The 26854-nt window shown below is 45.7% G+C and overlaps 7 protein-coding genes across 7 annotated transcripts; 5 read left to right on the forward strand and 2 right to left on the reverse strand.

Moving 5' to 3' along the window:
- Positions 1 to 730: 730 nt before the first annotated feature.
- AWJ20_2687 (uncharacterized protein) lies at positions 731 to 3955 on the reverse strand (the record flags this gene model as incomplete). Its single annotated transcript, XM_018879647.1, has 1 exon — positions 731 to 3955. One exon carries the CDS (start codon positions 3953 to 3955, stop codon positions 731 to 733), a length of 3225 nt encoding a protein of 1074 aa, XP_018737544.1.
- Positions 3956 to 6227: 2272 nt separating this feature from the next.
- AWJ20_2688 (NADH:ubiquinone oxidoreductase 18.4kD subunit) lies at positions 6228 to 6653 on the forward strand (the record flags this gene model as incomplete). Its single annotated transcript, XM_018879648.1, has 1 exon — positions 6228 to 6653. One exon carries the CDS (start codon positions 6228 to 6230, stop codon positions 6651 to 6653), a length of 426 nt encoding a protein of 141 aa, XP_018737545.1.
- A 725-nt stretch (positions 6654 to 7378) lies between these two features.
- Positions 7379 to 8056, forward strand: AWJ20_2689 (uncharacterized protein; the record flags this gene model as incomplete). Its single annotated transcript, XM_018879649.1, has 1 exon — positions 7379 to 8056. One exon carries the CDS (start codon positions 7379 to 7381, stop codon positions 8054 to 8056), a length of 678 nt encoding a protein of 225 aa, XP_018737546.1.
- Positions 8057 to 14751: 6695 nt separating this feature from the next.
- Positions 14752 to 19002, reverse strand: AWJ20_2690 (uncharacterized protein; the record flags this gene model as incomplete). The annotated part of the gene is made up of 1 exon (XM_018879651.1): positions 14752 to 19002. The coding sequence occupies one exon, from the start codon at positions 19000 to 19002 to the stop codon at positions 14752 to 14754; it is 4251 nt and encodes a 1416-aa protein (XP_018737547.1).
- Positions 19003 to 20519: 1517 nt separating this feature from the next.
- AWJ20_2691 (uncharacterized protein) lies at positions 20520 to 21482 on the forward strand (the record flags this gene model as incomplete). The annotated part of the gene is made up of 1 exon (XM_018879652.1): positions 20520 to 21482. One exon carries the CDS (start codon positions 20520 to 20522, stop codon positions 21480 to 21482), a length of 963 nt encoding a protein of 320 aa, XP_018737548.1.
- Positions 21483 to 22625: 1143 nt separating this feature from the next.
- COX4 (cytochrome c oxidase subunit IV) lies at positions 22626 to 23126 on the forward strand (the record flags this gene model as incomplete). The annotated part of the gene is made up of 1 exon (XM_018879653.1): positions 22626 to 23126. The coding sequence occupies one exon, from the start codon at positions 22626 to 22628 to the stop codon at positions 23124 to 23126; it is 501 nt and encodes a 166-aa protein (XP_018737549.1).
- A 1465-nt stretch (positions 23127 to 24591) lies between these two features.
- RPS26B (ribosomal 40S subunit protein S26B) lies at positions 24592 to 24954 on the forward strand (the record flags this gene model as incomplete). The annotated part of the gene is made up of 1 exon (XM_018879654.1): positions 24592 to 24954. The coding sequence occupies one exon, from the start codon at positions 24592 to 24594 to the stop codon at positions 24952 to 24954; it is 363 nt and encodes a 120-aa protein (XP_018737550.1).
- Positions 24955 to 26854: the final 1900 nt, after the last annotated feature.

Consider the following 26854-nt stretch of genomic DNA (forward strand, 5'->3'; position numbering starts at 1 on the left):
AGCGATAATTGGTAAGTGATAGAGTCCTGAATCAATCGAGAATTATAATTCCAGTTGATTTTGATACTGTATTTTATATGAATTGGTAAAAAGTTGAACGAGTAGTGCCATTTGGATTTGTGGCTAACGGTGAGCAGTCAAGATCAGCGAATCAGGTGAGATTCTCATTGAAGAAACAGACCCTTCACCCATTGAAGATATCAAAGAACTTGCCGAGATCGTGCCAGATAACACCCCCAGATTTATTCTCCTGTCTTATCCCGTAAAAACCGAGGACGGCAGAAAGGCTTCTCCCTACGTTCTCATCTACTACCGTCCCGAGACCGCTACTCAGAACAACCGCATGGTCTACGCCGGTGCGGTAGAGCTCCTCAGAAACGAGGCCGGAGTCTCCAAGTAAGTACATTCCTTCTACAGGTTTGATTGGCGTCATCTAACAAGGTACAGGGTTATCGATATTGAGGAGGCAGACGAGCTCGAAGACGTCTCTGGACTCGTACTCAGCTAGCTAGCCAGTAATTTAATGCTGTCGCGACCTGCCTCCGGCGGCTGGGGCGCTGCCCCAGACCCCGTTGCTCCTGCTTCGCAGGAGTTGCTGGGACCGTCGACGCCCGACTCGAGCGCAGCGAGAGGAGCCGGGGGGTCTGGGGCGCAGCCCCAGCCCCCGGAGGCATGCCCCCCGTTAAATAGTCGGAGAGGATAAATAAATAAATAGAATAAATAATGCAGACTAAAGAGTGCTTTCGGTGCACGAGGATTCGAAATTGAAGTAGTCGAGCCACTCGGGCTGGCATGGCACTGGCAGTTCGGAGAAGGCGTCCAGTTCGTGCCAGAGCTGGTCGAGGTCCGAATGGCCAACCACTTGCGAGAGTGCTTTCACATTTCGGAGGGCCATTAGCATGCTGATGTTCTCCTTCCAGGCACAGTAGGACGTGTCGACGAGCACTCGTGTTTCCTTGTATAGGGCAATGATAGTGGCCAGAGTGTGTTGTGACACAGGGGTAGACGATTTTACGATCGAACTGGTAACCATCATCATGATTCTCATCCAGGCAGGGCGATTGAGTCGGAATATCTCGACAAGGAGATAGTAATGTAGTGACGACAGTTTAGAAGCATTGCGAATCACGTCGCGCTGAATGGTCAATGCTTGAAGGGCACATTCGGTCATCTCGTCAGTATTGACACACCCCTGGACTCGCAGGAACGCCAGTCTGATTCGAAGGTACTTCAGGTACGAAACAGTCCGAATCACATAGCAGTGCTCCTCTCGGATGGTCAGGGAACTTTTTGATTGAACTTTGATACGGGCTTCCTCATAAGCTAACATTCGAGCATGTTCAGCAGTCTTGAAAATGACATTGGTCTTTTCTAGATCAGGTGCAAGGAGTAGGTTGGCTGGAACGAGAAGGACTTGGTCAAGCAGATTACGACATGTTAGACACCATTCGAGATTGCTCCGCAAGAATGCTTTACCGAGAGATTCGTAATCAGCTAAAGTGCGGTCCTTTTCTCCGTCGGCAGGAAGGGCATCGTCATTCGTTGTACCCTCGTCATCGTCGTACAAACTGGTGTCAGAGTACTTGAGGTTGATGAGGGGTGGGATACCGAGTTCTAGGGATTTGGCGGTATCAGCTATGACGGTCTGGCGCCAGAGGATTTTCCATAGTTGGTGAAACCGAACAGGGACTTCAGGGAAATTCGACGGGTCTCTGTGGAGTCCTATGGATAAAGTAGACTCGACAAGTTTGGAAATCAACGTTAATGGAGAAGCCGAGCTACCGGACATGTCGCTCGTGGTCAGGATCATATTAACAGCGCATAATAACAGTAGTTGGATGTACGTCAGGTTTCCTTCCAATTGGATATCGGTCATCGAAATAACTGATAACCCAAACAGCACGAGCTTCGGGCCAAGATATACCTGAGAGTCGTCGCGGATATTGTTGGTGACAGAGCTACAAGTCCAGTCACGAGGCAGAGAAATTCTTGCCAAGCGAAGACACAAAAGAATCAGACAGATTTTGTGGATCTCGATCTTGTCTAGATTATCGCCGACAGGACGGTGACGCTTCATTACCCATACATAGTTCATGTCTTCTCGGAGAATCGAGGCAGTAGTCGAGTAGAACACAGTGTTCACAGAAGACAGGAATCGTTCAATGAGGAAATCACACACATCACGAGGAGGGATAAAATCGAGCACTTTGTCCCATTCATTGATAGACGACTGTCCAGACGCCAATCGGTCAGCCAGAGCCTTGATTTGAAGCTCTTTTTCTAGCAAGTCGGGACAATTAGGAGCTCCATATGCGCCATTTCCCGTCAATGGAAAAGCAGAAGTCTTCAGACTGTCCCAACTCTTTTTGTTTTCAGCGGCATTGAAGTTGAAAATGGTGTACGCTTCAGGTGCTGAGTCGTCCAAACCACCACTAGTAGCCGCCGCAGCAGACGGTCCAAAGTAATTGATTCTGTTGAACTTGAACCGCAAAGTGGGTTTAAAAATATTTTCCACTAAAGATGGATTGCCAGAACCACCAGCATCCGATCTGTGCCCGCTTGAAAGGTTCGACGGAGAGGGTGTAGACCTAGGTCCTCCAAATACACCTGAACCAGCAGCAGAAAAGTCTCTATGAGCCCCATTGTCGGGGGGGAGCGAGTTGCCGAAACTTTGTTCTGGTTTAATCATGTCGGAGCTGGTGATTGGTCCATTTGAAGTAATAGCGCCAAGATCATTGAAAATAGTCGATGTAGCAGAGGCACCATCAGGCTTGGATTTGTCGTGGAGGTTCCATTGAGGAGCAGCAACTCGGTAGAATCGTCTTGTCATGGGATTAAATATTTTAATGGTCTCGTTCTTTTTTACTGCTCCATTGGCAGCAACAGGACTGCTGGGTGTGGAATGACCGCCATTTCCAGTTCGCAGAGGGGAAAGTGTTTGATACACACAGCTTTTTTCGAGACGAAGTGCTTTACAGGTGCTACAAGGATGACCCCTATCGCACTTTTGTTTCCTACTTCGACAAATCTGGCATGACAATGGTGTTCTTCGTCGCTTCCGAACAGTATTCATGGCTGATATAGTCTTGAAAGTAGCAATAGCGGCCGCTGCTAGTGCTGGATTGACATCAGAATTCGACCTTTCTCGCTCCTCACCGCCTTCGCCGACTTCACCGACTTCACCGACTTCTTCGCCTTCTCCACCCTCTCCACCTTCCCTGCCTTTTGTGCCTTCTCCCACTATTACTCCACTAACACCTGCCGGAATTGCACCATCTGCTGGTACAGTTGCAGCTGCTTGGTCTGTACCGCTCTCACTATCCGACTCCACAGGACAATCAACCCGACCACCAACTTGACCATCACCACGATCTTTCTCATTAACAGTAGAGCCCTGGTACGAAGGAGATATCGAGCTTGCCCCGGTAGTAGTCGAGCCATTTTCGGGTCTCGGAGATAATGCGGGAGACACTGACCCATCCGAAGACGGCGAATGGGATACTGAACGACGGTCGGTAGGAAGAGGCAAGCTCGTGAAATTATGTTCAATCCCATTACCAACACCGGACCCCAGTCCTCCACTACTAATATTACTTCCGGAGGCCGGACCTGTATTACTAATATCATTGCCATTAACATTGCCATGAGCACCAATATCGGAAAATCCATGATGACGACTACCCACTGAACCATGACTATGATCAGGATTATGGCTATAATTATGATTTAATCCATTATTGTGGTGATTGTTGTTGTGTAATTGGTCTCCACCGACAGAAATGCGACTAACTGCCGAAGCACCTCCATTTCCACTGCTACTACCACTACTACTAGCACCACTACTAGCACTACTACTAGTATCAGCAGAATCGACCTGGATTTCAGGACTAGAAACCAATCTTCCAACACTCATAGCATCTATTCCATTGCCAGACCTTAGAACCGGTTCTGTCATGATTATTAATAAATATTACGAAGGTATACGACGTAACGCAGTCAATACCGACGAGCTTACCAGTGGTGAAATCAACAACAGTCGGGATTATTCAAATAAACTGAACCTGAAAACCAAAACAAATAATAATAAGAATAATAATAATAATAAATGTGAAACCAGAAACAAACTAATCCAGCTTGACAGCCCAATATTCCCGACCCGGTTGACAACAAGTCAAAAATAAACAAAAATCAATAATCCGTATATAAAAAAACGAGCCCTGCTCCTAAGCCCGGACTACACCCGTCTATTAATACTCGGTCTGCCGGTAACTGCGACGGACATAAACCCCGATGCGTATGCTTGCGGCTTCGGAGAACCCCAAAAAAAATCTCCTAAAGGGAGGCAATACGAACAGCACCTGTATCGCCGCCGCCGCTCGCTGCTCGGTGCTGCTGCTGCCAGCTGCCTGCTGTTTCCTGCTTATACCGTCGTATCTGCTCGATCTCGCACCTCCCTCTGCCTCCGGCGGCTGGGGCTCCGCCCCAGACCCTGGTTGCTCCTGCTTCGCAGGAGAATGGGGGCCTATAAGTGCGGGGGAAGGAGGGCAACCGACTCGAGCGCAGCGAGAGGAGCAGCCAGGGTCTGGGGCGGAGCCCCAGCCGCCGGAGGCAGAGGACACCACCACCCCCCTGGCCATTCCATTCGGAACATAGAAGGTCCCTGGTCCGGCAACCGCGGTGGCCCGCAGTCACAGTAATTCCTGTTAGCCATTAACTCCGAAACCCAATTAGTCGCCGATCGCCCGTCGTTTTGTCACCGGTGCCCGTAAACAGCAGGTGTCCATCACGGCGGAAGCATGCCACCGTTACCTCCGGCATGCCCGCCCCACCAACCCCAACTGGGAACCCCAGCCTCAGCAGGGCTCGGAAATAACAAACGCCAATTAACCCCCTGAGATTTTTCTATACGGACACGCTGCCTCCGGCGGCTGGGGCTCCGCCCCAGACCCCGCTGCTCCTCTCGCTTCGCTCGAGTCGGTTCGTCCACGATCCCAGTCTGTTTTTGGTGGTCCACCAGCCGCTGAGTTTGAGGCGCTTTTCCTGTTTACATGGGTCAGTCAAATTGCATGCTCTTTCGCTTCGCTAGCCGAGATTTTCACCGCAATACTGCTGTCACATCCACACCATTCACTGAACAATTGCTAGCCCGTGTTTGCTCTCTAACTCGGTCTGGAACGAACTTCCCCGTGTACTACCCTAAAATACTGACCCCGCTTATCACCCCGGCAAATGAACCGGCACCTGCTCATGCCAAGACTCTATCCAACCCTTTCAGTCAGCGTTCGTCATCGCATGCTCGGAACTAAAATCACCCAATTTTTCCGACCGCCGCTAACGGCCCATTGGACCCCGCTGATCGCTGCAGGGGGTCTGTGCCTCCGGCGGCTGGGGCTCCGCCCCAGACCCCGTGGCTCCTCTCGCTGCGCTCGAGTCGGGTGTCGGGAGTGGGCTGAGCTGAGCTGGGCTGGGTTTGTGGGGAGAATGCGTGGTTTGGCTGTGGCTGGAGTTATGAAGTGACTGGCTGTTATGTAAGCATAACCAGTTAATTGTCACAAATAACCTTATCATTCGATAATTGAACTTGAACGGACGACCCAGAACTGTTATATCTGTACCCGGAGCTGTCGCGGTAGATGCTGGAAATACTGTTTCCGACACAGTTTTTCCGGATCATTCGACTTTTCATCCACCACCCCTGCGTCTGCATTCCATGTCGGCACTTACCAACCCCGAGCCCCGACACCCCCTCCACTCCCACAAACCCATACATCCACCAACCCCAACACCCATCCAGGGACCCCCAAACAACGACTCGAGCGCAGCGAGAGGAGCCGGGGGGTCTGGGGCGCAGCCCCAGCCGCCGGAGGCACACACCCCGCCCTGCGTTTGGACCCTGCATCAAGTATATGCTTGTACCCGGCACCGCCACCCGTTTAAGCGGGTTGGGGCCTGTCAGCCAATCATGGCGGGTGCAAAGAAATGGGTGGTGATGTGCAAGCCGTGCCGGTCTGAAAAATGGGAAATGCGATATCGCGAAGTGGTTTGGCAACGTTCGTAGAGTCGATAGATTGAGACTGGGAATCCAATAGGAGAATCGTTTGCAGCATCAGCGATTGCAGAACAAGACAGGTATCCATTACTGCAAAACAAGAACCGTTGATTGAAGTTTCCACTTGAATTTAGTCGGCTACCAGCAGTGTTCATTACAATTCATCCACATAATAACTATGCTCTCTAGACAGCTAAGACAGGTCTCGTCGAGGCTATCAGTGGTTGGCAGCAGTGCTGCTCGTGCCTACTCGACCTCAGTGGTGCCAGAAGCCGAGAAAGCTCTGCAACAACAGGCTCCTAACCGAGTTGACACATGGGCACCTTCGCAAAGGCCACGAGCTGAAGCTCAAGTGGGACCCCGATTCGAACAACACTCTTTGGAATTACAACCCCGTCCGTATGCTGCCATTGACCTGATTGCCAAAGAACCCATCAGATACGTCCACGACCACAGCGCGGTCTGTGACGGTGGAAAGGGCGCTCAAGGCCACCCCAAGATCTTCATCAACCTCGACAAACCCGGTCCTCACGCCTGTTTATACTGCGGTCTCCGCTACGCCAACGAGCACCACAGAGCCGAGATCGAGGCCGCTTCCGCCTAAAACTCCCTATATATTTGAATGTTGCATACTCTAATCGAGAACTGGGGGTGCTGCCTCCGGCGGCTGGGGCTCCGCCCCAGACCCCGCTGCTCCTCTCGCTGCGCTCGAGTCGGCCGTCGATGGTCCCAGCAACTCCTGCGAAGCAGGAGCTACGGGGTCTGGGGCAGAGCCCCAGCCGCCGGAGGCAGAACCACCCCCGGATAAGAGACCCGCACGGGGTGCGGCGCGGGTCCATAAAGTGGTGAGCTGGATTTATGCTGGAGGAGATGACGACGATCTGAATCATTTGAACCCGCTCGAACCACGACAATGGACGCAGCAGCGCTACGAGAACGTCGCAAGGCGCGAATCCAGGCCGGCGGAGCCTCACGACTCAGTAAAATCACTAAAACGACCCGTCCAGAGGCCGAGGACTACAAAGGTGGGTGTTTTTAGGGGACGGGGGGGTGCCTCCGGCGGCTGGGGCTCCGCCCCAGACCCCGTGGCTCCTGCTTCGCAGGAGTTGCTGGGACCGTCGACGAAACGACTCGAGCGCAGCGAGAGGAGCAGCGGGGTCTGGGGCGGAGCCCCAGCCGCCGGAGGCATCAGCCCCCTGTAGAACCCCGGCGACAGATGCTAACCAGTTGCCAGATCATATTGTGCCAGTGGCTAGAACCGAGTCCGAGAACTTGTCTCAGAATCAAGTGCAGTTGCCAGTGGCACGGGAATTGGGTGAAGGAGTGGATATGGACGCGGATCCTGATATTATGGTTCCGGAGGATATGGCCAGTGACCCGCTGTTTAAACTGTTGAGTGAGATGCGGGGTGCTGGTTCTGCTCCTAGAAATGGTGCTGGCGATGAAAATGGTGCTGCCGGGTCTGGAGATCTGCCAGCTGACCCACTGGCGGCGTTGTCTGCTATGTTTGGAGGTGCGGATGGAGCTGGTGGTGCGTTCCCATTTGGCGATGCTGGTGCTGGGGGTTTCCCTGGAATGGCTGGTAACGGTCCTACTGGTCAGAAATCGGCGACTCCGGTGAGAAAAAGCGATGTTTTATGGACTTTGGTGCATATCGTGACCAGTATCTCGCTCACTGTGTACTTCCTACTCTCCAGAAAGGCTGCTATTGCCACAAACTCAGTACCCAGCTCGGTGTCCTCTTCTTTGGTGGTGCTTTTCTGTACTGCTCAAGTAGCACTTCATTCGGCCCGGTTTGTGCTCGAAAAGGGCTCACCACCATCCAACTCCAAAATCGTATCTCTTGCATCGTTCCTGCCCAACCCGTTCCGGCAGTACGTAATTCTGCTGGCCCGCTATCTGCACATCGGCCGGGTCATTGTCGAAGACCTCTGCATCACTCTGTTCGTAATCGGCATATATTTCGGTCTGGCCAACGGCCGGTCCGAACTCCTGGACGTTAATTAATCTCTGTTCTTTTTTAGGATGCGTGCTGCCTCCGGCGGCTGGGGCGCTGCCCCAGACCCCGTGGCTCCTGCTTCGCAGGAGTTGCTGGGGCCGTCGACGCCCGACTCGAGCGTAGCGAGAGGAGCAGCGGGGTCTGGGGCGGAGCCCCAGCCGCCGGAGGCAGGGCCCATATGCAGGGTCCCGGTCGCCATGCACATGTTGCATATGAAAATAATGTATAAATAATAATTAGCTAATAAATTATATAAAACCATGAAACAAGACCAGGATGAGCAGGGGCGGCTATAGAGTTGCCCGTCTAGAAGAGGAGGAATGCGAATGCGACACAATTCGGCTGGCGAAGATGTGGAGTGCTTCGGTTCGGTCGAGCCAACCGAGGTTTTTCCACTTTGTGAGGGTTTCGGAGGGGACTGGAGCCACGTCGAGTCGATGGGCCAGTTCGTAGAGCTCGCTTCTGCTGGACCGGCGTACGTGATAAGGACCGAGATATGCTTGGAAAAAGAATGCAAATGTGGTGGCCAGCTCATCTGCCGACATGTGGTAAGACATGATTTTGAACTCGTCCAGCACCGCTCGGTAGTCGAAACTGGGGGATGAGCTCCGTCTAGGAAAGAGTGTAGACATTTTAGTTTTTAGTTTTTAAACTTTAGATTTTAGATTCTAGTGCCGAATCAAATGTATACCAGTGATTAGATTCAGGTTGATTGATGCTAACGAGTGAAGTGAGATAGTTCTGCTTTGTAGCGGAGTTGCTGTTGGTATGAGCTCAGTGCTAGGTGTTGCAGTTATTATAATTGAAGTGATCTAGGTATCCAGGTTATCAGGATTTTGGAGATAACAGATAAGTAACAGCAAACTGAGTAGTTTCTGTCTATTAATACAATTACGTTATTTACATGGTATCGAAGGACGGATGAGTATGCTTGGGTGTGGCAGGATGTTTATTGGTCGATGGGTTTGTAATTCGTCAACCATGTGGATGAGCAGATATGCTTGCCCTTATATAGCCACACACCCAGTCCCTAACTAGTAGTTCCTATGACCGATTATTTACGCAAATAATATTCCTGGCATGGCGATACCTTGGCGCAACCCCTGTGTTGAGATATTTGGCGATTGAGTCATCTGGTGAGATAGATCGCACTAACTGCCGCCTCATCGTTGCATGCAGCATCATGCAGGGATCTCACCATGACTACAACTTTATTATTTCCAGATGAACTTTATTTACCATCAATCTACAAACAAACTTTTTGCTGCACTTATTTTATTTTATTTATTCAACCACACAGTTCTGCTCTAGATCCTATAGTCATTCATACTTCGCGGCAGACTGCCGGGACCGTCGACGTGACGACTCGAGCGCAGCGAGAGGAGCTGCGGGGTCTGGGGCGGAATCCCAGCCGCCGGAGGCACTAGTGGCGTTAAAACTTAAAATGAATCATTCAAGATATACAGTGACTCGTTCTGATTTATTTAACAATTAGAATATTGGTCAGCTATAGTGGGCTTGTCGGTGTGTAGGCCGGGTAACAATTCCCCTGGCTAGCCAGTATGACTGAGAAACCTAGGTTACTGCTGATATAATTAGAATAAAATAATAAAAAGATAGCCGATGGATATCATGCACACCACATGCTCATCGTCACGTATGCAGTAAAATAATTGCCCTGGGATTGCTGGGATTGCTGCTGGTTTACCAGATTAACAGATTAGCTGCATCCACCACCTTATCTGTACTTGTGCATATCATGATTACGCACATGTCATATAATGTGGAGTCGTCCGGGTAACCTGGTGATGCGTGGGGAGGTCACACAGCGACTCGGCATGTGATTGCGAGCAGATAGGTATATGAGGAGGTGTGTGACCAGAGGCTTAATAGGTGAGCGGGAAATCCCGTGCTATAGCTAGATAATTCAACGGCAGTTTCCACAAAAATGGGTGCATTCATGAAAGAATCCATCAAGGTTTTTGACCACTTAGATTTCAAATTTTAACGCGTAGGTGGCACTGGTAGCTAGACCCACCGTCCCACTGGGCTGTGGACTGACAGAAAATTGCTGGTTGTCTATAAATAAAGCACCAACAGCCCGGTTTTCCGACCCTACCGATATTATCGGTCATGATTTGTCACATAAAGTGGACTATGAAAAGACACCATTGAAGATAGTGAATCCATGATAATTCGGTCATGAGAGAGGTCGTGGTCGTACTACTATGATTAACTGAGTGGTGAATATGTCCACTAGTGATTCAGCAAAGCGTGAAAAAGAAATGTATGGGAAATTGATAAGGGCAAGGGAGGTAGGATTGAAAAGGGAATACCTTTACTGCACAATTGTAATATCCACTGTTTAATGAGATTAGCCAGTGATAAATTGGAATAAAGGATAAACGAGATAAGAGTTGTCATTGGTTAGGATATTAAAGAAAAGTTTGGATTCGTTCACCACTTGAACCGCTATTCTGTCGGTAATAAGAAAGCTTACTCTTCCAACCGAAACGTGCAAGATAGTAGAAAACGTACGCACCCAAGATAGGGTGACGTTGGCTTGACTACTACTGACAAGATAGCCCGATGAAGGAGAATACCGAAGGTGCGGATTCGTTCACCACCTTTTGTGGCGCCAATCTTTAGTAAATGTATTTTACTTATAATAAATTATTTAATTAATACTATAGTAAACTTGGGCCAGGGCCAGTTGATAGAGAGGTGAATGCATGACGTCATGTACTTGTTGCTCTCTACTAGGAAACCAATAGATAGTTTGAAGTAAAGCATCCCTGTGATATATCGAGTTTTATTAATAGTTGTATCCGATTTATATCAAGCTAACAATCCCTCTGTTAATACGTATGCCTGTTGAAGCTAATATTTAATCGGATAAAAATGTCGTCGATCGCAATTACCCGGATTTTAGAAATCATACAGACTACAGGGCGTGCTTTCGCATGCCTGGATCAATGGTGCGTGAAGATTAGTGGTAGCGATATCTCTGATTTTATAAATTCTCTATTGTCTTAAATACCCCTAGGACTACATTGGGTGTTGAAAGGAAAGCTTAAATTGGAGAAGAAGAGGTTCAAAAAATATGAATAAATTTATTTACACACGTGCCAGTTGGAAAACCATCATATCGCCTCAAACTCCAACATCAAAAGTAAGTAGCAGATTCTAGGGGCGGACCGGGGCTACAACCCTGGAAGGAGGATGTGAGAAGAGGTTGTTATTCGAAGTGCAAGATAGTGCCACCTCTTAAATAGACCAATATCGACGATTAGTACGTTCTAGGGGTGTATGATACGGATTTGCGGTTAACTAATAAAGAAGTTAATGAAAGAGAGTATGCTACCTCTGTCTGAATTATTTCGCTCACTAGTTCGCTTAAAAGTTAGTATACAACTTTGATGCCTGTATAACTCCAACTACTTACTCTCTCCGTTTTTGTTCTCTATTTTTTATAGATACCCACCCACCTTCCAGACCGAACCTAGAATTGTCTCTAAATGCTGCTACTTACCCTCATATTTATCTTTCCCTTCTCGCTAACTCCTAGTTCGTCGCCGAGTTGGTATATATAACCCTGTTTTATACCGGTCAACCTATTTTGGCCCCTAGTATAAACCCGACACCTTCTGCCAAGTACTGGCTTCCAGTGCACTCCCGCCCGACCAGGGTTCTTATACCTCCCTCGGTTTTATTAGTATTCTACAGCTTCGGTGACTTACCCTCTTTGTCCTTGATTATATCCTTGACTTCTTTATTTTCCAACTGAATTGATTATATATTTTTGGTTCGCCCCCGAGCTGGTGTATACAACCCTGTTTTATACCGGCCAGCCATTATTGACCCCTAGTATAAACCCGACACCTTCTGCCATATATTGGCGTCCAGTGCACTCCCGCCCACCAGAGCTGTTTCACCCCTCGGTTTTATTAGTATAACTCTAGCTCGGTGACTTACCCTCTTTGCCCTTGACTATACCCTTGACTTCTTTATTTTCCAGTTTTGCCTTGGATTGATTATTTTTTTGGTTCGCCCCGAGCTGGTGTATACAACCCTGTTTTATACCGGCCAGCCTATATCGACCCCTAGTATAAACCCGACACCTTCTGCCATATATTGGCGTCCAGTGCACTCCCGCCCACCAGAGCTGTTTCACCCCTCGGTTTTATTAATATAACTCCAGCTTCGGTGACTTACCCTCCTTGTTCTGGTTTCCCCTCTGGATTTATTTTCCAATTATTCGTTTTGACCATCTATTCTGTCTCCGCTATATTGATCTCTGGACCGCCCCCGAGCTGGTATATACAACCCTGTCTTATACCGGCCAGCCTATATCGACCCCTAGTATAAACCCGACACCATCTGCCATATATTGGCTTCAGATGCACTCCCACCCACCAGAGCTGTTTCACCCCTCGGTATCATTTGTACTTGTCCCGCTTTGGTGCTAATCCAGAGATCTATAATATAGCTTCTTTTTATTAGTTTACCCTTTTCCCCATCTTGTATGTTCCTAACCCCTTTAATTAACTGCCCCCAGACCCCCAGGAGAGAATATCAATGGTAGATGCACCATTTCTTTCCCCCTTATATATTATATTCGGAATGCGCTGGAATTGTCACTTCACGAATGAGACACTGCTCATAGTTTTAAGTGCTCGTTTGGTTTCTTGTTCGTTTAACATGCAGTTTATTTATATTCTTATCTCGCAGAAAATATGCAGTCGAGCTGCATGTAAACAATGCAGGGACCCATGTTTACTAAGACATTATTTCTTTAATGAAGTGCATTTGGGACATTAAAATGGGACATAAAGGATCATATAAAATTGATAAATGATATTGGGGCTCTGCAGATGTGGGATATTAAAGAGGAAAAAGTTTTTATATTTTTTTTTATTATTATTGTTATTATTTTTTTTTTTTTTGGAGAGATCAGGAACTGGAACTTGGACATTATTGAGGTAGAAATTAAATATAAGCAACTGCGTAAAGTTGGTTTACAGAATTCTCTTTCTTTGTGTAATTCCATTTTGAGTTTACTGAATATTAGCAATCCTTGCTGCAGATATTCGGGCTATATTAATAGCCTGTTGCCCTTGCCTTGATACAAGGGTTCGTTGATGTATACACTAATTTAGAAAATTAGTACTGTATTATTTATTGATATTATTAATCAAAACTAATGATTGTAAGGGTTAGAGGTTGAAGCTCCCTGTTCTGCACCAACCTTGGAAGATGCAGCTCAGAACAATAGCGTTTGCAGATAACTATTATTCTATATTGATTACCAGTATTATCGGAAGGTACTTTATTATTTACTAATCACATGGGTTATCGTGAAGAATGTTTCCCTTATATCTAGCGAAATTCAGTCAAATATAAAAATGCTGGTTAGGTTGTCAAGTTTAGAAACACGACTCCTTGGAATTGCAAAAGAAATTTGCCAGTCTTAAATATAAAACTTTGAGCTTGCATGACGATACTAGTATAGTTTTTGGCCGCCGTTGATGAAATTTCCTTGCGTGTTCATTTGATAAGATTATCCGTCAATAGCTTGATGAAAAACAATATATTATAATTGGAGCACTACAAGAGATTCACAACTCCTTTCTGCAAAACTGGGTTCCTGATTTTTAATAATGCTCATTCTTGTTGCTATTCTCGTTCGGGTCGTTTTCAGCAGCTATTTTATATCTTTATTAATTTTTCATTGAACCATTTATGAGCACCAGTGAGACAAAACTTCTACATAAAACAATAATAATGATAATAATTGTTCAAAATTCATTTCCCTTTTTTTTCAGGATTGAAATCTAGAACAAAACCGTAAATATGGTTGTACGGTTTTATTGAGTTACTATGCTATTTTTTAGCAGAAGTGCAATCCCTGACAGTCCCTGACAGACAGATTGACCGTTTATCCCTGCTGCATGTATAAAATAAATCTCGTTGATCGCATTTAGGGTACTGGCTTATATAGGGCCGACCGGGTAATGATTCTTTTTTGTTTTTAAATGTAAGGGCATATTTCCAATGGATGGGGTATTTAAATCTTATATACATGCTTCAATGCGGATTGTTGCAGATCTCCTGCCATCCCTTGCGTAGTAAAGTAAACCCAGGCTAAAATTGGGGATAATACTAGATTTTTTTTGGCCCTATAGTCTAATACCCATAAATTTACCCGAAAACGAATTAATACTTCAGTATAATGGCAATGAATCAAATGAGTTCCTGTTTAAATGGAATATTTGGTTTTGCTTGTGATTATAACAACTTCAATTATAGTTAGAAATTAATCAAATAGACCCAAGCAAATCCCATGGGGTTTGAAATAATTAGTTTATAATTTCTGTTTAGCATTTATACGAAATAGGCTAAGAAGCGGACTATAATATATTTTTCGGACAAGGATTGATCACTTCCGGAAGTGAATTATATCCTGAGGGTTGTCTCTTAGAATAAATAGTTCTGATATTATGAGTGTCGAAATGATGACAACCTTCACAGGGTGCATCCGCCTTTTCTTGATCTGATTTAGCTGATTTGAATAACCCATGCTTGACTCCTATTCTTCACATAGGCTCCAAGGCTGGACGGTCACATCAGTAATAATATATATAAAAAATCATTAATTTCGTATAATCATGAACTTCGTTACAGATAACAGTTAATACAGCAATTACTCTATGTGGTTTAGGAACTGAAGCATTTTTGTGCAAGCATCAACATGCCAAGGAACCACCGTCGAGTTACAGCTGACACCCGTAGCTTCGCCCAGCGTCGCCAAACGACGATATTGCACGAGAAGTGATTTCATCATCATTGGTGCCGAGGTTGGGCTATGGACCATCGACACTTGAAGTCGAAGCAATTGACGAGTGCCATGTGTGGGTGGTTTGAGAAGTAGACCCACAATTGCAGGCTTGCTGACAGCAGTTTCACCCTGATCAACACTGCCCTGAACGAGTTGGAGTGCCGAATCATGAAGCAGAACACCGTAAGCATCATCTTTGACATCGACCATTACAATGTCATCAGTTGTGTCATGCTGCTGTTTATCCGCCTCAACCGGATTATGACCCCCACTGGATGGTGTTGCGATGTTAATTCCATACATATCAGGAGACTCCATCTCGCCCATCCCCCGTTGAGGAGTAACAGGAGTCTTTTCAAGGTTAGACGCTGCCGGACGATTGGAAACCTCAAAAAACTTCTCGTATGGAAATACTGAATTACCCTGGATAACCAATGGGGCATTATAATAGACAGACACAACATACAGGAAGCTGATATTGCTATTCCTAGAGCTAGAGTTGCTGACAGCAGCTGAGGGAGAACCATGAGAGCTATGAGGAATGTTAGCCCCAGTGCCGCTACCACTGTTGTTGCTGTTATTATTACCGTTACCATTACCATTATTATTATTACTTCCGCTCGTTGATTCAGAAAGTCTTAGCCACATGTTGAGTTCCTTGCCATCCATTTTTGTTCCCACCTTGGCAAGAATTACACGCCAATGGATTGATCGACTGTTAGCGATGGAGATTGTCTTATCCCAGATCTCAGCACAAACTTCTTCTAAACCTCTCAACCTTGATCCAGGTCGTTTTAAACAAATAGCATCGACCATTGATATTACGCCCCATTGGTCGGACCACGCAACGGAAACCCATCTTCCGTCTTGAGACAGGGCATAACTTACGTGCAACAGGGAATCTTCATCCATCAAATTGCTGGGTGGATCTGTGGTGAGCTTGAAACTGATTTTTGGCGGAGGCATCCTTGATAATGTAAAAGAAGGTGCTGTTCTGCATAAAAATCGACTGCTGCCAATGGAATAGTCTAAACACTTGTCATATATAACCAGTGCCAGTTTTACAGTACTAGATTGAGAGGGTACAACAATCGTGTCTTCTTGAGCTATCTTTTCCAGGTCTATTGCCTGCCAAACCACCCCGTTCCTTTGTCTCAGGTTGAAAATAGCATTGTTAACCGAGATGATCATGGCTGTGTCATTTGTTCTACACGCGGTAAGTATAACCACGGTTTTGTCAGTCACGGATTCAGCAAGACTGTCTATTTCTGATATAGCAGAGTAAAACGTGGCATCATCTCCCGAGTTTAGCACTGGTATAATTCCGTCGCGATAATTAGAAAACTCGCCGAGTTCTACATTTCCTAGGCCACATCCTTCGTAGGTGTTCCGAAAGAAGTCGTTGTATGCCTGACAGGCGTGAATTATGCCGTTACCAGCTGGACAAAGCATTAGCAAAATAATATCTTTTGCTCCATGCTTGGGATTGAGACCGAATATTTTCCAAAACCTCAAGATTGGAGCTCGAGCTTTCATAGGTTGATTGAGTCGACGTATCGAAAATAAAGGTGGAGATATAGGGAATGCTTCATTTGGAATCAACTTACTAAGCGCTTCCGCACGAGCATGATGATTGCTGTTACTATTAGTAGCACCGGAAACAGGTCCCATTTTACTCGCTCCAATCATGTCTTGTCGTTTCTGATCGTTCCGCAAACTTTGGTCCTGAGGATGTGGAGATTTGACATCATTGCCCATTGCCACACCTCCTCCATTACCACCTTTTAAATCAGCAGTGGTGCTGTTTGGACTGCTGAGAGTATTAGACATGTGCATCAGATCAGCTAATGTAATGTTACTGAGACTGGGAAACAGTGCCAGGGTTTTCCGCACAACGGTTGTATCTGGAACCTCTAAAGTAGGAGGAGGGTTTACCAATTCACTAAACATTCCACTATCCCATACAATTTGCTCCAGTAGCGTAGGCAGCTTCGTATCATCACCCAGGCGGGCTAATTTTACACCATATCCAGTTCTTTGGCTGATGTTGTTAACCACTAGTGACTGAGCCATCAGGTGTAACCAGCTCGATGTATAGTCCAGCAGATGGTCGCCATTGGCCAGATTTCCACTAATACTAGTCATTTGTCTAGATTCTGGCGTTGCGATCTTGCCATCTAAACTACCAGTATTCTCAGGATTGTCGGCGGGCCCACCATTACTGATATCTGAATCAGAATCAGAAGACATATCATCATCGTTGCTGGCATCAGGATCCGGTACGTAAAACCGCCCTCCAGCATGATACTTAGCATCCAAGCCACTAGATATGAGAGTATTGAAGTTTAAAGCCGCAAATACACTTTTACGACGCTTGGAAGGAGGGCCCTCGACGGAAGGAAAATCTAACTTCACCTCTTTGTGAAAATCCCTTTCGTTTATTATGGAATTCTTCGTGAGTCTCGGTTCCTCTATTTTTACCCGCGGTTCTCTTTTAGCTGGGGCCGATTCCTGTGAGCTGTCCGATTCTATCTTTACTTGAGGGACTACGCTTTTTGATTGATCGTCATTATATTTCTCACGAATATTTGGCTCCAGAGTCATTTCGACATCAGCTTCGGGTGGTTTTTGGGACATAGCATTGTCATTTGCCAGCTCCGACTTTAAGGGAGTAACAGAAATATTACCATCATCAACCTGCATGGCGCTGCTTACCATTTCATGCTCTTCAGGTTGGTCGAAAAAGTTGAAATCAGCCTCAGTAATCTCTTGATCATCGCCGAATAACTCCTCGTCGAGATCTCCCCATGTCTCGTTCGGCACAGTAGCTCCAGGAGTTACCCAATTTGTTTCGTTATTGGCATTGGAATCGGATGTTGATGCAAAATTAGTGTTGGGTCTTTCGAGCCTTCCCTGCGGATCAGGCGGTGTTGGATATACGTTTGACATGCTACCCTTCAACTCGCCCTCAGAAGACAAGGCCAGATTAGTCCTATGCATTAACGAGTTGGACTGTTGACGGTTATTATTCTGACCCGGTTGAGACCCAGTGCTGCTGATTTGCGGATTAGCTGAATTATTGGACAAGTGAGGCTTTGCTAGAGCAGATTTCGACGTCTCGATCTGAGTTTCAGCTTCGTCGAAAATAAACTCATTCCGTGTCCAGTCCATATCACTTTGTTCTAAGCCGTTATTTTTTGTGATAATTGTGAAGCACAGGTCAGCCGGCCAGATCACATCCTTGTTCGAGCTAGCCAGGCGTATTTTGACCCATTCTTTAAATGGATACTTTTCAGAAGATGCAAAGTCGGCATTAGTGGCCAATTCAAGCAGTGAAAGAAATTGACTAATATTGGCACTGGTTGGAGCTTTCAATGACTTTTCAATCACAAGTCCAGAAAGTGCCGATGGAGCTAAGTACACATGAAGAGGAGAAGACATCAAGGTATTGTTATCTGCTTGAATGTATCCCTTGAACTCCTTCAGTGGAATCAAGGGGACCTGCTCGCAGTACTCTTTTATTATTAGTTCACCCATGGGAGTCAAAATTGGGTCGATATGTAGCAATTTTTGGCCATTAACTGACAGCAGCGACTGACCGAATGGCAAAAATAGAGTGGGCGATGATAAGTTGGCACATACCAAAGATCTAATGGCAGATATAAAGGGTAGATAAGCACCAGGTGTTGTTGCAGTATTGGATATGCTTGATAATGTTGACACAGGTACTGGCATAGGAGACATGGAGATGCCATTCGCAGAGTTTGGGCTCTGACCTATTGCATTACCCATAGCATTACTAATAGCACTACCAATACCACCAGCAATTCCAACTCCATTATTCACGTCCACACCATCACCAACTACCCCGACCCCTACTACACCCACACCGACCCCAGGAGATGCTCCCATACTGACACCAACATTGCCAACCGAACTGGCAGCACGAGATCCCACACCAGTAGAAGCACTACTATCAAGCCCCGATCCAGCAGAAGTTACTAAAGTCGATGCCAAAAACAGACCTGTAGATGTCTCTGTTAAATTGTACGCCTTAGATGGACTAGGTAGACTAGCTGGTTGATCGAAAGAAAACGTCCACAGTTCATTGTTCATCACCTGGACAAGAGCCTTTGGATTGGCCTGTCGAATAGACCATTCCGCTTTGATCAATGAACTGATATCCCCATTCAAACAAACGAACACACGATATGGGATCTTAGCGAATTGCTTACTCTACAAACATTGTTAGCATCAAGAATGCATCTTCATCATCTCCACTGGATTCACCTCAACTTACCGCTCTAAACAAATTAGAATGCGCATTTTGAAGTTGTATTCCAGAAGGTGCTGGCTGTTGTATCCCTGCTGTGTTGACACCATTGCCCCTTCCATCGCCTCCCGGCCGAGGAGACATTATACCATATACAACCCCGGTCCTACAGATAGCCTCCTAGCTAGAGATACGCAGGCTCGGTGATGTTTCAGGTTGCTAACGCGCGATTCTTCGCAAACACAAATAAATACCACAGCTGAAAATCACCTCTAACACAAATCAATCAATACCAATATATCGTGACAAAATAGTACTTTCCCATAGTTTTGCCAATGCTAGCTTCTCACACTTCAAGGGTCGCCTAACAGCTGAAATCTGCGGAGAACGCTCTATTGACAGAGCGAGTTGTCGCCGATCACAGCACATCCGCTGCCGCGCAACACACTAGCCGCACCTCTCTAGGGCCCACCGTGGACCCTGAATTTCCCTCCTACTCACCTGTCAAGAAAAGGATGGAACTGGGGTTAGTTTGGATGGGGAAATGCCTCCGGCGGCTGGGGCTCCGCCCCAGACCCCATGGCTCCTGCTTCGCAGGAGTTGCCTGGTCGCCCCACGCCCGACTCGAGCGAAGCGAGAGGAGCAGCGGGGTCTGGGGCGGAGCCCCAGCTGCCGGAGGCATTGTCGGCCTAATTTATTTTCCAGAATCCACAAAAATCGTGGAAAAGGAGTGAAACGGAAGTCCGACGGGTTTAGCTGTTTCTTGTTTGGGGAGCGACGGGATCGGCGCGGGACTAGTTGGAAAAGGCAAATACAGGGGTTACTCCGACGGTGCATTTGGTCATGCTAGCGGGTTATCTCAGTACCGCGGCTGCTTTTATCTCGCCGCATCGGAACGTCACTGTGCCGGACCTGGCATGGTGAGCGACGGAGAGAAACGAGGCCTGCTAAGTCTATAAAATAACGTTGAAATAAGTAGATCGATTAAATTTAAAAAAAAATTTAGTCAGTTGTTTTAGACTAGAATTTGGGTTAGTATTTTATTTGGGTTGGCGCTTGGCCCAAAACATGTGTAAAAATGGAAGTCAAAAAGACATTATTAGCTGCTGTTAAGCTTGCTATTGACCAGTGGTTTATCCTTGGTATGGGCATTGTAGTCCTCCTAGCATATTTGTTTCCCAATGTCGGTAGAGATGGTGGCATTATAAAGTCACAGTATACAGTCAGTTATGGAGCGGTTGCTCTAATATTTTTTTTATCCGGGCTCTCAATCTCCACTAAGGTCTTAATTCGCATGGCATCCAGATGGAGAGCCCATTTGGTGACCCAGATCATCTCATTTATTATCACTCCCAGTATCATGTTCGGCTTTGCTGAGGCCATTCGAGTATCGGGAAATTCCAAGATCGATAGATATCTGATTATCGGTCTGATCATGACGGGAATTACCCCAACTACCGTGTCTTCCAATGTCGTAATGACTAAACAGGCACATGGCAACGATTCGTTATCGATTATCGAGGTTACAATTGGAAATCTTTTAGGAGCATTTATTTCACCAGCATTGGCTCAACTGTATTTGTCTAGTGCCACGGGATTTGCATATGGTAATCCTGCTTCAGATGGAAGTTTGACTCAGTTGTATGCCAGAGTCATGAAACAGCTGGGACTGGGTCTTTTTGTTCCACTTTTTGTGGGCCAAATAGTACAGAACATCTTTCCAGAGCAAGTGAAGTATGCAATGACCACATTCAAGTTAGCAAAGCTAGGATCTCTTTGCATGCTGTCTCTGATATGGAGTACATTCTCTACAGCATTTTATGAACATGCATTTGAGATTGTATCCAAAGAATCAATTATCATGGTAGTGTTTCTTAATGTCGGATGCTACCTTCTTTTCACAGTTTTGTGTTTTGGAATGGCCCGTATGCCGCTACATAAATGGATATCACCACCTACAGAAACAGCATCAATTGCTTATAAACTATGGCACCGATGCTTGGTTGGTTTCCACTTTGATCGACGAGATACCGTGGCTATTATGCTCTGTGGGGCTGCTAAGACAGTCGCTCTGGGTATTCCTTTAATACAAGCACAGTACGGAACAGGATCCACTTTAGTAGGACGAGTTTCAATCCCGCTTGTACTGTATCAGGGTGAGCAGATTCTCACTGCCCAGCTACTAATTCCACTAATGAAAAGATGGGTAGACGCTGATCCAGAATTAAAGAAGTCGGACGATATTATTTCCCCTAACATTGAGCCACCACAGCCCGAGTCCTTCGAGGTAAAGGACAACGAGACCACGACCCAAACTATTTAATTAATTTATTGTGAAATTTAGACGTGAAGTATAATGTAATTCCCCTTTGCCTTTGGCTACCAAGGCTAAACCCACGATCCCACTATCCTACTGTACACCTCTCAAAGAACCAGATAACTATCAGCAGCTCACGTTCTTAGCGGAAATACCCAATTCACGCACAACTCAAAATTTGCACCTTCTTAGATACGACCCGAACGTCGACACCCGACTCGAGCGTAGCGAGAGGAGCTGCGGTGTCTGGGGCGAAGTCCCCAGACCGCTGGAAGCATACCCCCCCTGAATTCCCCTGAATACGCAGGGTCCGTTGGTGCGGCGTTCTGAGCCGCGTGCGCCGCTTGTTTGGGTGGGAGTTGGGAGATTAAGTGGTGCCATTTTTGTGGTGCTAAGGAAAAGAGGCTCGCTCTGATTGGACCGCCGGGGTGCAGGTTCACGAGTGAAATTTCGAGCATTTGAACAGACATAGACATATAAAGTATATCGTACCACCTTGCTCGCGTTGGCGTCTTTTATTAGTACAAAAGCAAAGTGCAACTAAGAATCAAGTAAGTAGGATGTGAAGGGGAGTTGTTATGAAGCTGGCGACTGTGTGGTTTATAGTATGGAATGGTTGATGAAGACTGGGGCAGTTCGAGAAAGTGCTCGGGGTCGGGTCTCAGGTGATGTCGGTATTCAACAGTTGTGTCGGGGTTATGGAACGGTCATCAATTATTATTCAGTCATATTATTCAGTCATGTTTCAGATATGTTAAATTCACGTAGAATCTCGCTAGCGTCTAAAACGACATCGACTCATCACACGACACAGAAACTAAGGATAATGGGATTTTTGTTCAACAGAAGCTGTATTTCGATGAATTGGGGCAGTAGGATCGAATCTTAAGAGTTCATGAGAGCTCAATTCAGTGCAGTCACTACCAAAATATCACTCACAAATTCGCCGACCAGGCATATTTGGTACCAGTGAACCGTCGATCCAAACCTATCTCACCAGTCCATATTCTGCAATTTGTACACATTTTCAAACCCACAATGTTTATGAAGTAGTCGCTAAGAGTCCTAATCGCTACCACTGCTACTAGAACAAGAACCCCATCCGTGGTATCTCTATCTCGATTGCGTACCGTGTCTAACCTGTCTAGAATGCTTGCTTCTACCCTCCGAAGATCCATGATGGCTGCTGCCAGACCCATGGCCAGACCCACTGGTGTCCGTGCCTTTTCCAGATCCTCTATGGCCCTTTCTGCCAAGGTCACCACTCAAGAAAAGCAAACCGTTTCAAAGTCTTTGGATGATGTTGACGGTGAAGCCTCTCTTTTCGGTGAGGGTGGTAAGCCCAATACCATTCCTACCGATTTCGAGCAAGCCACTGGTTTAGAACGTCTTGAGTACCTCGGTAAGCTCAAGGGTATTGAGATCTTCGACGACCAACCCCTTGATGCTTCCAGAAGAGGAACCATTGAAGACCCTATCATCATTGACAGTTATGACCATGAAAGATACGTTGGCTGCACCGGTTCTCCTGCCGGTTCCCACGAGGTCCAATGGCTCCGTCCTTCTACCCACAAGGTCGGCCGTTGTTGGGAATGTGGTAGCGTTTACAAGTTGAACTACATTGGTACTGAGAGCGAGCACCACCACTAAAGTGTTTGTGTTTTCACCAGCACCTTTAGTAACGGCCGTGTCAGGTAACACTTGAATAGTGGTCTGACACCGTCACTAATGCACGTTTAGCACGACAAAAACCCTGCTACTTTTTATTATTTTATATTCAACTGCGAATTGACTCTCCCCATATATTGTCGTATAACTACACCCAATATATATGTTATGCATTTAGAATTGAAGGGGTCCGGTCGGCCTCCGGCGGCTGGGGCTTCGCCCCAGACCCCACTGCTCCTCTCGCTTCGCTCGAGTCGGGCTTCGACCGGTGGGGCTACGGTTCGATGTCCAGTTCATCTTGGGTTTTGCTGTGATAGGTTGGCTTAACCGACGTATCTCAGTGTTTCAAACCTCAAGCTTCCTTCGTGTTACTCGTGCTAGCTGTCTTCTCAATATACTCTTTTCAATTATATAACTAGAAAATTCTGGAAACTGTTATTGAATGGCTCGATAGCTTGAGCTCGTAGACCATTCTATGTATAGCTCAAATATGAAGATACGATCACGTGTCGTTCACACAAGATCCACCAACGAACCCATCCAGCTTTCAAGTACCGCTTGGCCTCACTCCTCCTCGAGCGAAGCAAGAGAAATAGGCTGGAGCTCTGCCCCAGCCGCCAGAGCCAGGGGTACGACCGACAGGGTCCTTCCTATTCTTGCCAATATGTGCATATTCTATTAAACGCCGTTTAAAACCCCGTACCGCGACGAGGGCTTCTTGTACATGCGCCCTAATAACTTCCAAAAGAGGAAATTTTCAGAAGATATTTGACAGTCATAGGCACTCACTCGACTCACGCTTGGACAGACTCGGGCTGCCAAACTGCATCAGCACGTACTCCATACGAATAGTAGCAGAAGTACATTTCGACATCGACTATCGACATCGTATTTCGACATTCGACCAGGAAATAAAATAAAGTACGTTTAAATGCGGAGCTAGAAGCGATATTAGTTGACTGTTGGATTCAATGTGAATGAGAAATATCTGTGAGATGAGCTGTTTGATAAAAGAGATGGTTGTTCAATCGAGTTGTATTCAACAAGCTTTAATTGAGACATGGCGATAAGATCCAACTGAAATTTTCGGCAATATAGCAACAAAATGACGATAAGAACAAATAAAAACAGGATGAGGTTATTGTATGTCTGCTGTATTTTATTTCAACAAGTTTCGACTAGAAACAAGCAACCAAACGGGTCTTCTCTCAGGTACTTTACTGCCACCAATCCGTAATACCAACTCAACACACCACTATTATACCTTGCAAGGGACAATTGTAGTTTCTACGATCCGATTAATTATGATTCGTCATATGCTTATCTTTTACTTTATTATTTCTTCATTTCTTCATCTACTCTCACTATCGCCTATGCTCTTCACTTAACCAACAGTCACACAAACAGTCTAATTAAAGCACAATTACTAACTAGAACTTTAGTCAATATGCCTAAGAAGAGAGCTTCCAACGGACGTAACAAGAAGGGTAGAGGCCACGTCACCTCTGTTAGATGTTCTAACTGTTCCCGTATGGTCCCCAAGGATAAGGCTATCAAGAGATTCACCATCAGAAACATGGTCGAGTCTGCTGCCATCCGTGATATCTCTGATGCCTCTGTCTACCAAGAATACGCTTTGCCCAAGCTTTACATCAAGATCCACTACTGCGTCTCTTGTGCCATCCACGGTAAGATTGTCCGTGTCCGTTCCAGAGAGGGCCGTCGTATCAGAACTCCTCCTCCTCGTGTTCGTTACAACCGTGACGGTAAGAAGATCAACCCTCAAGCCGCTGCTAAGGCTGCTTACTAAATCACAGCGCCTTAACTGTGTATGATGATCAAAAATTTTATTTGTCATGTACTCCTTTTGTAATTACGAGACTATCAAAATAAAAAACGCCAGCAACGCCGTTGAAAAATAATTATTATCCGTGGCTTTGATAGATCAGCCTGTATAGTTGAGCTCTGCTCCATACTGGTGAACTTTCGCTTCGCTTTCTATTAACTAGTCAGATTTCGCTAGAGCATCTTGCAGCTAGTCAAGCCCTTATCCGAACATAATAGTAGCATTGGCTTCGTCCATGAATATGGTTAAGATTGTTCCAGGAGACAATCTGTCCAACGCATCTTGATACCTTCATCATATTCAGTCTAAGGGTCATTATCCATGACTACCTTGTGATTGGTTTCCAACATTGCAGCTGTACGAAATTGTCTTTCGAAGTGTGAAGGGTTTGGTCTGAATTGGAGTTATTATCAATTCCTGTTTAGTGGGACTTGATTCCAGGAATTGGGGCCCCGATATATCATCGGATAGATCCTGGAAGGGTGCCAGTTTCTTCCATCATATAATTATCGGTATTAAAGAAAATCGTCTGGCGATGTCTTCTAATTTCATTGAAATTGGCTAAAGAGATTTTTCCATCTGATTGTCTGTCAGCGTATGCAAAAAGGCCGTTATAAAAGGCGTTCTGTTTATGAATTTTTCTCAGTATCGTCAAAATATTTGCAAGAAGAAAGGTGGATAGAGCTATCATGAGCAAAGATATCCTGCAGGTGGAGATGTTGACATAACCCATATATAGTATATATAGCCGGTTCAAGGTCAATTCTATCCTTCCTTCATATCACTGCTTTTATCGTCCATATCATCATTGTTAACACAATACTTCGTTTAAAAAAGCCATAACTACCAAACGTTTTTAACATATTTTGTTATCACACAACACACTGGCAACTGAAACTACCTAGATACTTAGAGACAACTCCTCTACAACAGAGCTTTTATCTCAATTCCAACTATTATCTACCATTCGATTTTTTGGTCAATTAACAAAGAGAAATGCCTTAGACCAGTCCTTATATTCACGTTTTTGGCAAAGTGGATCTCGTTCTAATGCAGTTCCTGATCTATCAATATTCAATAACTTACCTTATCAGCATCCCCCTGAATGCATGCAGCTCTCACCTTGACTACCTAGCCCTGTAATTATATTGGATCTTAGAGAGCCCACTTAACAGCTCATTTCAACAGTATATATGAAATTCGAATAACAACAATCATAGGGGATTAATAAATTACTTAAGCAACGAGTATCTAAGGATTCTGTTAGGAGTATGGCACAATTCTACTTTCGCCTCTGCCTGCCTCATTGCATGATATATGTAAGATAGTGTCAAGGCGTTCCCTATCTCCTAAGATCTCCCTCAGCGCTGATCCAAGCGACTGTGAGGATAAATGAACAAAGCCTGTAATATTAAATAAAAAATAGAAGGAATCAATTATACGCTATAGATAGCAGCCCCAGGGGGAATAGGGGTGTAGTCATGTGCGCCAACCTTTCTGAGATTATTGCGCTTGTGTTTGTGATTGTCACTACGTATTATTACTGTCTTTATTTTTTTTGTTGTTATTCTTGTGTGAATTGAGTAATAATGATTCAGATTATTTCTGGTCTTTTCACTTTTGAGACTGTTATTTGTGTTGCCTTCAGTATTATCTGGGTTATTTCTGCTTACAAGGTGATTGAAGATGCAAGAAGTTTTATATTCGGTAATTTGGGGATCGAGGTTCCTGAACTTTGTATTCTGCTCTTATCTCTCCTGCCTCAAAGGTTTTTACTTTATTAATATTATCTCTTCTTTTGTATACTAAATGTGCACGAGCCTCCGGCTCTTCTAGTTTCTCGTAGGTCTGTGAAAATATTATA

This window comes from Sugiyamaella lignohabitans, chromosome B, assembly GCF_001640025.1.
Source record: "Sugiyamaella lignohabitans strain CBS 10342 chromosome B, complete sequence".
In the NCBI taxonomy this organism is placed as follows: Eukaryota; Fungi; Ascomycota; class Dipodascomycetes; order Dipodascales; family Trichomonascaceae; genus Sugiyamaella; species Sugiyamaella lignohabitans.